Raw genomic sequence first — 17,392 nt, forward strand, 5'->3', positions numbered from 1 at the left:
AAGTCTATTGGTTTTGTTTTTTAATGAAAGGACAATAATGTGGTCACAATGGCATTAAATTACGATAGTATTGAACCACTTTCAAAAGTGAATCGTTGGTGTGCTGCTGCCAAACAAAAAATTGATGTACCCCAACCAAAACTTTTCTCATAATACAACTCTTCAATGGGCGGCGTTGATTTTTTTGACCAATCGATTAATAACGACCGAGTCAGTATACAAGGTAAAAACTGGTGGTGATCCATTTTAACCCACATGCTCAACTCAGCTCTTGTTAAATCATGGAAGTTACAAATATTTGCTGAAATGGATCTTTTGGCTTCTCAATGAGATGTAGTACGTCATTATTTAAGAAGTTTTGGGAAATCTACTTATTCTAGAAAACGACTAGCAGGATCTGTAACAAAATTAGTCTAAAATTGGATGGAAGCGGGCATTTTCCAAAGAAAATAGACAAACAACTTCGATGTCGCTTATGCCATCAAAAAATACGTTGGATTTGTATAAAGTGTGAAGTTACTCTGTGTATTGAACACGATTGTTTTGTACAATTTCATTCTAGTTAGAATATAACACAGCATATACCCAAGTATGTATCTATACTGTAAGAGAATAACATATTTGCATTCTTATAGTTTTGACTCCCGATCAGCTCATCGTACTCGTATGAGTACACCTACTTTTTGTAAAAAATTTAATTGTTTTATGTCAAATAACAATGAACTGTTACTATTTAACCCAGATCCAACAAGAACATTCAAAAAAATCTTGTATTATCGAAAAAAAAATGTCGTGGGATCAAATTGGTTAATGTCAAATTTTTGCGACAATATAAGTCAGAAAAGGATAAAGTTACAATAGTTTTAAGATTAGTTTAAGAAAGAAGAAGAATTGTTCTATCAACATAATTAAAAAAATTACATTATCTCTAAAAATAAAATCTTTACAACCAAATATGTGAAATATTAAAAATTTGCTTACCACACCAAAAAATGAAAAATATGCCGTGTTTCCCTACTGATCTCAAACTAAAACTACCCTTTTAGAGTGGTGGATCCTTTATCCAGTATTGGTATAAATAAGCTTACATTAATTGAAATAGTTGTTTGTACATAAAGTTACTATTCTTTAAATCTCATATAATTTAAGAGTATCACAACTATTCAATATTATTTATTTTTAGGGATATCTGGAATAACACTCCCTTACATAATGCTCTAAAATATGGCAACGAAGAACTGGCAGGGTGGCTTATAAAATCAGGAGCATGTGTTAATAATGTAGATACAGGGGGTAACACGCCATTGCATTTGGCAGCACGATTCGGAACTACGAGTATATACACGGTACGCCTGCTTTTGAAACACATGTCCGATGTTAATAGTAAAAACAATAGTGGATTTACACCTTTGCACGAAGCTGTATATGCAGAAAATGTGAAAATGGCAAAATGGTCAATAATAAATCGCGGTTCTAAATCAGATTATACAATCAGTATACCCCGAGTACTGTATTCTTTTTACGATAATACTGGTAGTAAGTTCCTTAAACACTCCCGTTGGGATCCACCTACTTGCTTAATGAAAGATACTACAACTATGGTTAGAATTTTAGTAGAAGCAGGAGCAGATGTTAATCAACAGACTGTCGAAGGCTGGACTGCATTACATTTTGCGGTTGAACGGAGTCTCGTAGATGTTATTGATATACTATTGCAAAAGTAAGTCTTTAATTTAAATAGTAATAATGTATATTGTGTAATGAAAATAATAATGATACTAATTAATCCCATTCCCTGCTATGATCCCCATTTGGGAATCAAGTTGTTTTTTGTATCAGTTGGCAGCAGTTATCATAAATTTTAAAGTAAGTGGCTTTGTGTCAACTACAATAGCTGTATTCGCGGAACATACCTCGGACATATCCCGAGTAAGTTCGGGATTAGTTTTTAAGGCGCAGGCGTCAACGTAAACTTGTCCTGGACATGTTCAGGATTTTATGCACCGCGAACAGTCTTCGTATTCGGAATGTAATGACGGGTTGCCTAAAACAAGGTTATACAACGAAGCCTTTTCTTATTTTGAAATCGAAATTAATGTGGACCAAGGATGTAATATACTAGTTGTATATTAATATCGTTAATGTCAACATATGCAACAAAGTATGTCAAAAATAGAAATAGCAGGGAGGGATTAGCTTTTCTTAGAAAGTCAAAAATTGGATTAGCGTCTTTTATTTCAACAATGTAATTTGGTATTTCCACACCAAAATTCTTTTTTACTGCCCAAAATTCAGTACCACACATCATAAATGGTCTCACGGTAGTCTTTTCGTTCTATTTGTAACTTTCTATCACACAGCATTCTGCTCGTCTCTCTATTTCATCCATCCTAATCTAATTTTACTACTTTCATTGAAAATGATATTTGTAAAAGAACATTCCAAATATTCTGTTTTGGACCTACGTAGTTTAATTATTATTCTTGAGAAGGCATCTGACAGAGTTTTCAGGGACATAGTGTAGTAGACATTAAGTAAGACTACTGGTTGAATATGTAATAGAAGAGCAATTAGCGGCAGTACATATTGGTAGTAAATTTCGTCTTTAAGCAAATCGGGTTCCTTTTAGAGTATATAATTCTGTAATATTTTAAAAAAGTTTCAGATATACGCTTGCTATCTTTTCTACCAGTCTTTACTACCTGGTATTTTTTTTTCGTATCAAACGTAGTATACCATCTCTTTTTCTGGTTTTTTTCTATTTATGTTTATTAAAAAATATAGGAGGGTTTTCATAAATAAAAAGACGTATAACTATGTTACAATTAAAACTTTTATTCAGATCAAAATACCAGATCATCACTTTTTGTCAAACTATCAGTACTACAGCTTATTTCAAATCAAGTGGCGAGCCCTTCCACGAAACAGTTAATCGCTCATACAATAGAATATCTCATCAGACCCATGCAGTGGCGCTGCAATATTAAACAAATTAAATTATTTGAAATGGCACTAATTACAAAAATTATTACTCACTTAAATAATACATAGAGTTTGATTGTTCACATATTGTTTTATAGATACCAAACTTTTTGTTTGTTATAATAACATCTTTAATAATTGATACTCTATAAAGTTTGGTAAAAGTTAATTTTTAATTTAGTATCAGTTATCTTAAAACAGTAATTATAAAGTTATTATTACTGACTTGTTAACGGCTTGGGAACGATAATCACACGAAATAACGATTATACTGTAGAAAGAGTCAGAATTGAAAAAGCACGTGCCAACTTCGTGAAAATGAAAAAGATTTTATGCAGCAAAGATCTGACATTGGCCCTCAGAATAAGGCTAGTTAAATGTTATGTACTCAGTGTACCCTACTATGGAGCTGAATCATGGACGTTAAACCGGAATACAATAAATCGACTTAACGCGTTTGAAATGTAGACATTTAGGAGATTGTTAAGGATTCCATGCGTAGATAGAGTCACGAATAAAGAAGTGTTAAGGAGAATAGACAGAGAGAGGGAAATGGAAAATACAATAAAAGGAAGGAAATTGCAATATCTTGGACATGTGATGAGAGGCGAAAGATACAACATCTTGAGACTCATAATTTAAGGAAAAGTAGAGGGTAGGAGAAGCGTAGGAAGAAGACGCGTTTCCTGGTTGAAGAACCTGAGAGAGTGGTTTGGTTGCAGCTCAAGGCAATTGTTCAGAGCAGCTGCCTCGAAGATCAGAATAGCCATGATGATTGCCAACCTTCGTCGCGGAGATGGCATTTAAAAAAGAAGAAGATCAATTCAGAAAATTATGAAAAATGGATGAAAGAACATTTAATCCCCAATTTGCCTATTGGATCTGTTGTTGTTACTGATAATGCGTCATATCATAATGTACAAATTAACAAAGCACCCACCAGTAATTCTAAAAGATGGATATGATATCTTTTGTTGGCAGAAAAAAATTTACCATTTGTAACGTCAATGTTAAAACCACTTTGCTTATTGTGAATAAATCATCATACAAAAGCGTACAATTAAGCACATGAATTTCAAGTGCTGTAGTTTCATTGAATCTCGTCTGAACTAGAAGAATAACAACCCAACCATTGGTATTTATTTGTAATGACCAAATGATCAGTAACTACCTTTTGACACCTAAAAAACAAAAGTAACAGTGTATAAATATAATATACGGCCAACAACAAACCTTCATCTCGTATCTCTAGCTGTAGTTCTTAAAGTAATCTCATAGCCAGACCTGAACATTTATAGAGTTGGTAAATTTTGCCATCTAAATTAGATATAAATAAGATACAGTTAACAATATGCTTCATCGACTGTATGTGGCCACTTAAGCGATAGTGTAAATTCTTAAATATACCTTAAATTGATGTATGTTTACAAGTTACAAACCTTTTAAAATCATAACTATATATATGTGTGTCTTCAAACGCGTTACATTGTTTTCCCTAGCCAACTATAATTTCCTTGAATTTTATTGCGGATCAGCTTCTTAAGGCTTCTTCTAACAAATTCGTTTATGGTCTCCTCACCAATTTTGCAAAGCTTATTATACTAAAATATAAATTAACCTGTAACAATAGTCTAACTACCCCACACACTTGATTATCCATGCTTAATTATTTTAGCTTAAAATATATATTAAAAAAACAGCTCCTGTTACAAAATCAATCAAACATTCTTTTGCAAATTTTGGTTTCTTATAACCATGATAAATGCTTACTAAACCTACAATTTTTGGATATATAAACAAATTACACAAACTAGGATAAAACTGACTACTAAAACTCTTTTTTAGTGGGATTCCGTCAAAATTTATACAAATTTGTATAACATTGTTTTTTGCCAAGGTAGAAACACCTTTGAAATTTGAATCATATGGATCAGAGTGTTTTTTTTAAGACCAAAGTAGAAATATTTTCCAGAGAGAACGTCCTTAAATTTAAGTTCTCTGGGTGAAGCAAGAAGGGTTCTAGCATCTGATGGCAAAATGAGAAAGATCAGGGACTTCTTTATGAATTTTTAATAAATCACCTAGTATTTTAAACGACAAAGTCCAGTTGCATAATTTATTAGAAAAATTAAAAAGATCTCGATAAGGTTTTGTAAAAGTCTCGTTACAACCATCTTTAGACCTTTCTTCAGTTTCATTAAAAGAAAAGCTTTGTAAAAGATCTAAACCAGAATGGTCGCCCACGTGGTCCATTTGGATTATTTTAGATACTTAACATGATCTTGATGAAAAGTTTAAATCAGAAGTAATCTGAACTATTTGGACTGAAACTGTAAAACTCTCATCAAAATGATCACTTAGGGATTCCGAAGAAAGGTTTAAAAAATATGGAATATCGGGGTTATTAATATTTTCAACCATATTCTCTACGTTTTTCGTAACAATCCTCTGTTGATAACGCTTAGAAACAAATAGTTTTCTTTTAAACATAACTAATTTTAGGGAGAATTACACTTTCTTTTTGTAATAAAATAAAAACTAAATTCGGAAGTAAAGTATCAAATGTTACCAAATCTTTAACAATATACTGTAACCAAAGCAAGCATAAAAAAATTGCTAATTCAGACCATTTGCACTGTATATTGCTTAAATAGAACTCTTTTATTTCTTTTAAGCATAAAAAATATGATAATTAAACCAAAGAATATGCGTCTATATTCTTTGATCAAACTGTGCCATTTGTTTAAATAGGTATGACATGACCATGACAATTGATATCATTATTTTGCCATACTTGTTTATATTCGAAAAGATGCATACTATATGCATAATTATTTTAAACAATTTATTCGGGGAAAGCCAATTCGATTTGGCTTCAAACTGTGGACAATGTGTTACACAAATTATGTGGACAAATTATACAGTAAAGAACTGGAAAAAATAATGAAAAGCATAAACCCCAGGTTTGTGAGCATCTGTAATACTGAGTAATATATCTGTTATCAAAAAACCCCCAAACCGCGTTTTTTATTTTGACAATTTTTTCGCAAGTTTTAACTTAATAAAGGTTTTAACGGATAAAAAATAGCAGCCACCAGTACAGTGGGATCTAACAGAATGTACAATTGTCTGCTGAAGTCAGAAACAGACTTGAAGAAGGAAGACAGAAGTGCCATAGATTATAGATTTGATACCAAAAATGATGTGTTTGGTGTCATATGGAAAGACAATAAAGTCAGAATGTTATCAAACTACCAAGGGATGAGTCCATTAGACAAAATAAATCGATGGTCACGGACTGAAAATAAACAGATCAACATGACACAATCTCACTGTATATATATTATATATTTACAATACATTTACGGGTGGCGTGGATACATTGGATTTGTACATCAATAAATATCGAATACAAATACGGGAATAAATGGTATTTCCCCATTTTTACAAACGTTATTGATATAACAGTTGTAAATGCGTATGTACTATATTGTCACTTTAATAAGACTATACCGATTTTGGAATTTAGAAGGGAAATAGTTAGAGCTTTTCTTCAAGTAAAGTCAATTTTCAATCTAAAAATCTTGGCCGACCCTCATTGCAAAAGTTATCTTAAACGTGTACCACAGTCAGTTAGGAAATATCCTATAGGTCATTTTTTGGAAAGAACTAACAAAGATAAACAAAGAAAATGTGCAATATGTAAGATTAATGCTAGACAATAATGCATCAAATGTATATTAAAATTAGTGTAAATTAATGCCTTGTAAATCCCCTTTAAATCTTCGATAAAATATATTTTTAATAATTAACCGTTTTTTTTTCATGACACCTGCCACGATTTGGGACACAAATCACAAAAAATCACAAAAAACTCGACAAAACGAAAATTTTTAAATTGTATTCAATAAACTATGTAACTTTTAAGACAAAAAGGCAAACTTTTAACAAAAAACAAATAGAAAAAAAAGTTGGCAGGGAATGGATTAATTAAATAGCGACAACGATAGCAATAACTGTTAATAGCGCGTCAAAATTGACAATAAACAAATGAAAACCGTATTGATTTTCACAATAAATTGAGTTTATAAAAAACGTAAAATCTGTCAAAAATTAGGAACAGGAAAAGGAAAAGTAAGAACACCTCACAGTGGCAAAGAAACATCCTTACAGTGCAGTAGAAAAGACAACTTTAGCCTAGTACCTACAGTGGTTGATCAAATTATTATGATCATTGCAAAAACTTTGTATTTTGGTGTTTAATAAATGATAAAACTGCATTATAAGCATCTAATGATATGAGTATAATATAAAACTAGATCAGGAACACCTTCTTTTATAAAACTATGAAATATTTTTTTCTTTCATCTTAAATAACATTTTTTTTTAATATTTCGTGTGACCTCCTTTAGCTTCAATGACAGCTTTGATCCTTCGTGGTATGCTTTAAATGTTTTTCAGACAGTCTTTTTATTATTTTATCCTCTCTGTGCCAGATAGCAATGAGTCTCGCAATTTGCTGCTTATTTGTGACAATTTCTTGGGCAATCCTCCTCTTCATGAGCTCCAATAGATTTTAGATGTATAGAATCTAAGCTCCACTTGATTGTACCTAAAAGTAAAGTGTCAGAAGTATTGCGTCAGTTACATGACGATGCATCAGGTGGACACTTTGGTATTACGAAGACTGCAAAAGGTTCGAGATCGGTTTTATTGAGTGAACTGTAAAGATGATGTAAGAATATGGTGCCGGAAATGTGAACTGTGTGCCACCACTAATAGTCTAGTTAGTAAAAAGAGGGCACCCATGAAACAGTACAATGTTGGTAGTCCTATGGAAAGAGTAGCAATTGACATTGCAGGTCTGTTTCCAGAAACGTATGAGGGAAATAAATATATCCTAGTAGGCATAGATTATTTTACGAAATGGACTGAGGACTATGCGATAACAAATCAAGAAGCTGCTACCGTTGCAGAGGTAATTGTTGAATAATTTGTTAGCCGATTTGGCGTTCCCTTGGAAATCCACTTCGACCAAGGGCGAAACTTCAAGTCAACCGTCTTCCAAAACGTTTATGAATTAATTTCTGTCAGTAAGACCAGAACGACACCTCTGCATCCTCAATCATATGGAACGCTTGAGAGGATAGATCAAACGATGGGTAAACACCTGTCCAAAGTTGTATCCGAACATTAATGAGATTAGGACCAGCACATTCATTTATTACTAATGGCCTACCACTCGGCCGTGAATGAAACTACAGACCAGACTCCAACCTGCCTAATGTTGGCAAGTGAAGAATATGTCGACCACCTAAAGTTTTGAATGAACAACATTCATGAACTTGCCTTACAACACATCCAGTTAGCCAGTGACAGAATGAAAGGTCAATATAATTCTCGATGCAAAAATGAAAGCTTTGAATTAGGTGATCTTGTTTGGCTTTATAATCCACAAAGTCGTTAAGGCTTGTTTTCTAAACTGCCACGAAAATGGGAAGGTCCGTATGAAATTAAAAAGAGAATAAATGACCTAATCTACCGAATTTAGAAGTTGCCAAAAGGTAAACTCAAAAGTTGTTCACATAAATCGTCTGGCATCTTATGCTGGCTCAAATGAAACAAAAGAAGCACAGACCCTTCAATATAATTACGCAAAAAGAAAAAATGCTAGATTCGGTGTAACCACAAAAGTTCAACGGGATCTTTTTTGTTCTGGAAAATCTCTCTCTAGCCCACTGTGTTGCAGAAGACCTCGAGATGACTAAAGGAATCTCGTCCGTATTTTATAAGAAGTTCGGTCGCTTAGACGAGCTCAAAAATCAGCAGCCTAAAATTGGAAGAGTACTGCGATTAAAAGATGGTCTTCGATCTTTGATGTATATGGTGACCAGGAAGTCTTATACGGACAGGGCAAGCTACGAGGATATATAGCGTGCTTTAACTAATTAAAAAAAAATTATGTGCAATCATGACGTCAAACATTTGGCTGTACCAAAGATAGGCCATGCACTAGAAAATTTAGATTGAAAGATTGTGAGAAGCATGCTTGAAGTGATCTTCCAAAAAACCAGCGTACGAATTACTGTGTATTGCAAATAACTGAAGAAGTCGTGCCTATTAAAGTCAATAGACTGTTATTTCTTCTTGAGGTGTTCATGCAGAACTAGAGAGTCCTGTAGATTCACCACCCTCGGCCTACATATAGATTTACTGATCGGGACGCTCAGATCTAAGAGGGGAGCAGTATAACGAACAAGCTTATTTCGACGTACCCCATATACCGGTTGCATCTCGAGTCGATGATGTGTATTCGAGAATGTTCATGATGTATCGACTGTTTGTTAGATCGAGTCCTTCTGTGAATACCTTGATACAAGCGAGAATAGAGGTGGACTATTCTAAATTATTCTGGTACCTAATAACTTGTATATATAAGCTGCGCTGATTTTAAATTAGTTTAGTTAATAAGATAATATCGTATTGGTAACTGATAAATAAATATATTTACATAAATTACAACAGCTCGTTTTATTAGTAAAACGCTACAATATCTATAGCCAATCAACAAATGTCGGTCATATTTATACCGGCGTTACTAATGTATGAGTATACTCAGTCCTCGCCTACAATAGCCACTAAATTAAATCCATAAATGTTGCCAGTCTCCTACCGCTTACTAAGTATAGATGCTGGTTGGTAAATCTCTTCATTAAAATTTAGACCATATAAGCATTTTATGGCACTTTCTAGTATTTTTAGAAGAATTATCAAATAACAATGATTAAAGTTTCTCGTATTTTACATTTATGTCATATATTTTCAGCACAATTTAGTACTTTTTCAGATTGTTACTTGTTTTAGTGGGGCTAGCGTTATCTTAACGGCACAAAATCTGCCAGAATGTCTACTACTCGAAATGCCACGAAAGGTACTACAAAAATATGGAATCATCTATAAAGTAGTTAATGACACCTACACCTATATAAATGTACACTCTGGTACTACTGTTTTGCACCAAGCTGCAGAATTGAATATAACGTGTATAGCAAGAGTTATTTTAGATAGAGGTGCTGATATTAATGCACAAGATTCTAGGGGAAAAACTGCTCTACATATTGCCGTTGACAATTTTCAATATCATATGGTCGAATTTCTAATATTAAATGGTGCAAATATTAATATAAAAGATAACTATGGACATGTTCCTTTAGCGAATATCTTTTTTGATCGTTTTTTTAAATTGGATTTTCAACGAAACATGGTTAAATACATTGTTTTATGGCAATACGACCAGGAGCATCTATTTATGAAAAGTAAGTAAATACAACAATTATTATGTGTATAGTAGTAGATCGTGAATTAAAAAATTTATATACATATTATATTAGCCAAAAATAGAGAAGAGACGCAGGTTCTGGGTGCACAGTGGCAAAATTCGAAAACGTGGGAACAGCTCGCCGAATAATTTTGTGCAGTGTTGCAAAGTTATGATATAAATTTAATAGATTAGCAAATGCAAGAAGTTGTAGGTAACAACAGTTTCTAAAATTTAAAAAAGGGTTTGTCTTAAATGGGGAATACTTACGGATTAAACATTGAGCTAATATTATTACTATTACAAGAATTAATATTAATCTCAGCGGTCTACCGGGTTGATCCGCGTCGATTATTATTGCATTATCATCGGAATATATACAGGTTGCCCCTTAAGCATTTGTACAAAAAAAAAACACTAGATTCTACACTATTTATTTTACGATTTAAGCCAATTTGCTTAAATATAATATTGATATTAAGAAAGATACAGGGTGTTAAAGTGAAAATTTAAAATTTTATTTTTCACTATAACTTCTATGTTTGTAAACATATATATTTAGGGATTCTACAGTATTCACTGCCTTCCCTCGCTCAACCGTTTCCATCTCTCTCTGTTGTTCCATTCTCCATCGTTTAGTCCTCTCTTACTCATGGCGTCGTCTACTTCGTTCCTCCAGGATTTTCGGGGTCGTCCTCTTTTCCTCCTTCCTATGGGGCTCCATTCGGTTATTTTCTTTATCCATCTGCTGTCGCTAGTTCTTCTTACATGTCCATACCACTTTAGTCTTTTTTGTTCTATATATGTTAGTATGTCTGTTTCTATTGATGTTCTTTGCTTTATTTCGTCATTACTTCTCCTATCCATTCTTGTTACTCTGCAGCATCTTCGCAGGCATTCCATCTCTGTTGCTACTATCTTACTGCAGGTTTTCTTGTTTATGATCCAATTTTCAGCCCCATATGTCATAATACTTCGCACTAATGTTTTATAAATCTGCGTTTTTGTCTTCATATTTAGGTGTCTATCCCACCATACTGAGTTAAGTTGTCGGATTGCTGTTCTTGTTTGTCCTAATCTTTGTGTAATTTCTTCCTCTGTTGTTGCCTTTTTCGTGATTATAAACCCCAGGTATTTGAATTTATCCTTTCCTTTGATTGTTACGTTGTCATCAATCTGTAGATCTTCTATGTCTTCTTCACTTGTAGAGAGGTACTCTGTTTTCGCGAGGTTAATATCTAGGCCAGCCTTGGTATATTCTTCTTGTAGTTTCTTCATCATGTAGCTGAGGTCGTCTTGGTCTTGTGCAATCACTACTTGATCGTCTGCAAAACTTAATGTATATAGGTATTTGTTCCGTACCGGTACTCCCATGCCTTCGCATTTTCTTTTCCATGTAGTCAAGGCTTTCTCTAAGTATATTTTGAATAGGGTTGGAGATGTGGAACAACCCTGCAGGAGCCCTTTTGTTGTGGTGAAGTCTCCTATGATTCTTGTTCCCATTTTAATGGACACTTTATTTTCTTTATACAGAGCTTTTGTAGCTTCTATGAGTTCCGTCTGTATTTCTAATTTGTACATTGCCTCCCAAAGTTCTGACCTTGGTACAGAGTCATACGCCTTTCTCAGGTCCACAAATGCCAAGTGTATATCTCTATTTTTTGCTTTTTTCTTTTCCAACAGTTGTTCCAGTGTGTATATGTGGTCTATGCATGATCTTCCTGCCGTGAAGCCTGCCTGATCCTCTCCGATTTTGCCTTTTATCGCTTGCTCTATCTTTTCTCGCAGTATCTTCCCATATAATCTTCCTATTGATGATATTACGCTTATTCCTCTGTAGTTTTCAAATCGTTTTCTATCTCCTTTCTTAAATATAGATGTCATATATGCCGCCGTCCATTCCTTTGGGAGCTGTTCTCCATTTATGGCTTTCTGAAATATCCATTGTATCATCCGGTGTAATTTTTTTGATCCGTATTTTATAAGCTCAGGTGAGATGCCTCCAGATCCCGGTGCTTTCTTATTTTTGATTGCTTTTATGGCCGTTCTCATTTCCCTATCTGTTATTTCTATTTCTTGTTGTGGGAATCTGCTTCGTCTTCGCCTGTTTTCTTTTCCAATGAATTGTGGTCTTTGTTCTGTTAATAGTTCCTTGTAGTAGTCCTTCCATTCTTTGTCCTGTATATTTCCCAATTTAATTTTTTCTTTTGAGTTTTGTTTCAATCCTCTGAGTACTTTCCATGACTCCGAAGTTCTTGTACCTCCTATATATGTTTCAATATTTAAGCAGATTCTTTCCCATTCTTCATTATTTTGCTGTGTTATTTGTTTTTTCACTTCTCTATCTTTTTCTCTATATTCTTTATAAACTTCATCGTTGTTTGTAGTCAGCCATTTTCTGTATAGTTGCTTTTTTTCTTGGATTATTCTTTTTGTTGGTTCATTTATTTCATAATAGTGCTGTTTATTTGTTATATGTTCTTTTTCCCCAAGGGCTTCGAATGCTGCTTGCTTTATACTAACAATGTTTGTAAACATTGACGTATTATTATAATTTAAATAATAAAAGAATTAATCCAATAGTGTAAAAATAGCCACCACCTTACTGCATAACGTTAACTGCATGAATGGTTTTGCTGAACCCCAACTTTTAAATTTGTTTCTGCGCTGTGACTTTTTAATTTCACGAAATACCTGTTTGACTGTAGCTGCTAATACTAATACTTTAATAATTAAATATGGTATAATTTCACTATTTGAGAGAGTGAGTCATCGTTTAAAGGCCCAAAAATGCGGAAAGCTGTTTGGAAATCCAGTGACGTACACTTACTTTTATTTTAACGTTAATTATATTTTATTTTTCAAATATTAATGTTCGAAATAGGCCACAATATATTTATTTACAAGTTTTTACTGACGTTTCGATCTCTATATCCAAAGACCGCTTTCAAAGATATAAATGATAGTAATATTTATTTTATTTGTTTATTATTATATATTTTTATAATCTTATATTGTTTATTTTCTTTTTTTTTCTATCTTTAAAAATGGAATAGAGATCGAAACGTCAATGTATTAAACATGTAAATAGATATATTGTGCCTTATGTCCAACCTTCTCCCTAAAAATACAGAATGCCACAAACAAGCAGCTATAGAAAAATAAATATATCTGTCATTTGTATGTTTGAAAACGGTCTCTTTATAGAGATCGAAACGTCCGTAAATTAAACATTTAAATAAATATATTGTGGCTTATTCCCAACATCATTTCTAAAAATACAGAACGACAAGCGAAAAGCCATAGAAAATAAATAGTACTATCATTTGTATAATTGAAAACGGTCTCTGGATATAGAGATCGAAACGTCAATAAATAAACATATGAATAAATATTTTGTGGCTCATTCCCTACATTCCCCTAAAAATACAGAATGCCACAAACAAAAAGCTATAAAAAAGAAGTAATTTTGCAGAAAGTTTACTGATGCCAACCGGCTGTCGCGGAAGTTACGCTAAAACGTCTTTTGACGTGACCCGTCCTTAAACAGTTACACAATAAAATTTTTTTAAAACAAATTTTAAGACAGTTTCCACACCACCCCAGAGGTATGTCTTGTGGCGCGATACTTTTTTTAAATGGGTGTTCGCCAAGAGCCATATTGTCTTATTAAATAAAATGAACAAAACACTTAAACAGTATAAAACAAAACAAAATAAAATCCTATAAAACAAAATAAAATTCTATAAAAACAAAATAAAAATAATGTTTGATGTGTTTAAACACAAACACTATACACACTTACTATGTTCTTCTCGTTTTTTTTTTGTTTTTGGTTTTTTTATGCTGATGTTCTTATTAAACTATTAGAAAATATTATTCGCTGTCTAAACCTGAAGATACAGTGCTGCTATCGCTGTCATTATCTTCACCACCTGATGTAATTATAATTGGCTCTAGTAAAACTTTGATATAAGTGTCAAGTTCCCACATACGATGTTCTTCTTTAATTATGTAGCCTATACATTTAGCCCATTTCGCTGGAGTTACATGGAGGATTGCTTGAATCAAAAGTTTCTTAATTTCGTTTAATTTGAACGTTTTGTTATTGCGTGCTACATCTCCTTTCACTTACTCCCAGATAAGTTCAATGGGATTAAGTTCGCAATGATAAGGTGGTAGACGCAGAACTTTGACACCATAATCTTTTGCAGTTTCATCTACAGCATATTTAAGATATTCAATTTTCCTTAACCGTGCAATGTCAAGGAGCTAAATTTTTTGAGCATTGATTCTTCGTATGCAATCCCCTTTTCTGTAAGCCATTCTTGAATCCTCCCTTTCAATTTCTTTAATAATCACCTGTTTTTTTTAACTCAAATTGAAGAAAACCATCATCAAGAAACCCTGTATCACTTCCTATATGGGTGACGATTAAACGCCGTCCCTTTCCTGATGGAGCTTTTAATCCTATATATCAGCCTTCTATAAATGCTTCGCGTTTACTTTTGACATTTAAATCTTGCCAAACTTTTCCAACTGTATGACCTTTTCCAACCTTGGTTAATCCAGGTTTCATCCAAATAACATATTTTGCGTCCAGTGCTGCGAATTTTGCGTATTTCTTCTAAATATTTTCTTCTCCGCACAATAATTTTATTTTTTTCTAATAGCATACTTTTTCTGTTGAGTTTTACATATCGAAAGTTCATTTCACGCATGGTCCTGGTTAAGACTCTACGAGATATCTTGGGTAAGAAGTCATCGTTTTCGAGCTCTTGAGAAATATTTTTCAGTGTTGGAATTTCATTCCGAAAATAAAATGAATGAATTTTTCGACGTATAATATTCCTTGTCTCGTCATCCAAAACAATGCTTTTCCTACCTCTAGTTTTACCTTTTTCTTGCTTTTTATTTTCCGATGTATTTTTAAGTACACGATAAATACAGCTAACGGATACTTTTATTAAACTGCTACAAATGTCGACCGCTTGGCTAACATTTAATTCCATTTTTCTGCCGACAATTGCTTCATAAACGTTTCGTATTATTACCTTCTCTTCGGACGTTAACATTTTCCGTCTCTTTTGCGGCATTTCATTTTTGGAATCAACATCAGAATTTTGCAGTCTTCTCTTGGAACAACTCGGTTTTTCGTCCAACTCCAATAAAACTCAAACCAAATAATCACAGAATATAACTAAACATTTACTATAAAACGACAAACTATAACACTCGTATTATCAATAACACGTTTTATCAATAACACAAACTTATCGCATAAAATACCCTACTCTCAGATACGCCAATGTAAATAACCTATTGTTGATGGGCACTCGCTCGACAAAAACTAGTTTGACGGTTTTCTGTGGACCTGAATTGAAACGGGGTTCCGTCGCTAATTCCAAAGTTGCCAAACGATTGAAAAATATTGTTTTAAAATATCGATTTTTATTTTATAAATTTAAATATGTAACGAAACGGAACATATAAATAAAATTTATTTCATTACAATTTTGTGCTTAATTTTTACTATTGAAAAGATCAAGTTTTTTGTATTTTTATGACGGTAATAATCGCTGCATGGAAGAATACAGGTTTTGTATGACTATAATTACTACTTGTGAACAAGAATTGGCTACACTGTTCGACAACTTCTGGTCAAGTCTACTATAGAGAAGCACAAATAAATATACTACTTTATATATTCTGTAATTTCTTATGAGGAAACGCAAATTGCAATCGAGAAAACAGGCAGTTTTCGAGGGCCGCTGTGTACATTAAAATTTGAGGATATTCCGCGTTTAAACTATGATATCACTCTTCTAAATTGAGGGTTTCTACTTTAGTATATTAGTTTAATCGTGTACTGTAATTAATTTTTTCTGTCAGAATGTTTATTATTTGCTTTTCTGCCTGTTTAATTTTTTTTATTGGTAATTATAGGTTTTTTTTTATTTTAATATGGCGACGCCTCCCATGTAGAGTTATATAGATGCGCGCCCCATAGGTTGATAAACGATGCATTAATCTTTAAACCGTCATATTTTTTTAGGTTCTAGAACAGGTTCTCCAATACAACTTTTGTGGGACAATTGTGAAGATGCTGTTAATAAAATGAAAGATTTTGTCTTTGAGGGGAGTAATATTTCCTTATACACAATCCTCAGACACATTTTTAATCAACACCGACTTGCAAACTACCTAAAAAGAAGATCAATAATCCAATCCTTGTCAGATTGGATCAGTAATGATATATATTGCACAATATTTCCGGAGTATGAAAAGGTTATAGAGACGATTCCACATAATTTGAAGGCTGCCGAAGAAAGAAATTTAATTATAGATGAACTTATTTTGGTATTTAATGGAATTTTGCCTCAGTTGCCTCCAGAAATAGTTGTTAAAATTTGTAGTTACCTAAATACCTATGATTTAAAAAATTTCATGCTGTCCGTCTGTAAAATCAGTTGATAAAATTAATTGTAATATATTTTACATTAATATGTTAAAAAAAAAATAAAGACATTAAAAAATTAATCCAGATTAAATATCTTAACTCTGCAACATCTTTTACTATTATCAATAAAGTAAATGCATCTTACTATGCGTACATTAAACTAAGAACTTCATAGTTTTATTAAGCTTCTTACCGTACGATCGAACTTTAAATGATTCTCGAGGCAAGATACCTATATAGATAATCTATTAAACCTTAAAATGTCTTAAAAACTCAAAATACAAAATTTTGAGAACGATTTCCGAAGTGAAAATTGAAACGTCAATAAACGTATTTTAACCTTTAATTGTGGCTTATTCTCATTTAAATAGTAATTAATTCTGTTATCGGTTATTAGCTTTGATATTTAGGATTTCGTGGACAATCATTTTCTAAATAAGTGTTTAGTGATACTCGTTCTTACTTTATAATGTAATGAAAGTCTTCTGAAAGTAATAAAATTTTAATTCTGATCTATATAAACTACATGCGAAATCTAAAAATCTTTTTATTGTTGTCGTGCTTTTCGAAAACAAATAGTAAGTGACCAGTACTATTTCTCAATGGCGTTGAAAGTTTCGTCCTGAACAAGA

General features: G+C 32.7%; 1 protein-coding gene across 3 annotated transcripts in view; it reads left to right on the forward strand.

Annotated features, from left to right (window-relative positions):
• The window catches only part of LOC140438444 (transient receptor potential cation channel subfamily A member 1-like), a 38,509-nt gene extending 21,532 nt beyond the window's left edge, over positions 1 to 16,977 (forward strand). Inside the window, exons 2-4 of one of the 3 annotated variants that reach the window (XM_072528123.1) lie at positions 1,184 to 1,720; positions 9,847 to 10,298; positions 16,356 to 16,977. In XM_072528123.1, coding sequence (XP_072384224.1) covers positions 1,368 to 1,720; positions 9,847 to 10,298; positions 16,356 to 16,774 — 1,224 coding nt within the window. In that variant the 5' untranslated portion in view covers positions 1,184 to 1,367 and the 3' untranslated portion in view covers positions 16,775 to 16,977. The remainder of the gene's footprint in view (positions 1 to 1,183; positions 1,721 to 9,846; positions 10,299 to 16,355) is intronic. The other 2 variants (XM_072528121.1, XM_072528122.1) reach the window with 2 other exon arrangements.
• Positions 16,978 to 17,392: the final 415 nt, after the last annotated feature.

The sequence above is a fragment of the Diabrotica undecimpunctata genome, chromosome 4 (assembly GCF_040954645.1).
Source record: "Diabrotica undecimpunctata isolate CICGRU chromosome 4, icDiaUnde3, whole genome shotgun sequence".
NCBI lineage: Eukaryota > Metazoa > Arthropoda > Insecta > Coleoptera > Chrysomelidae > Diabrotica > Diabrotica undecimpunctata.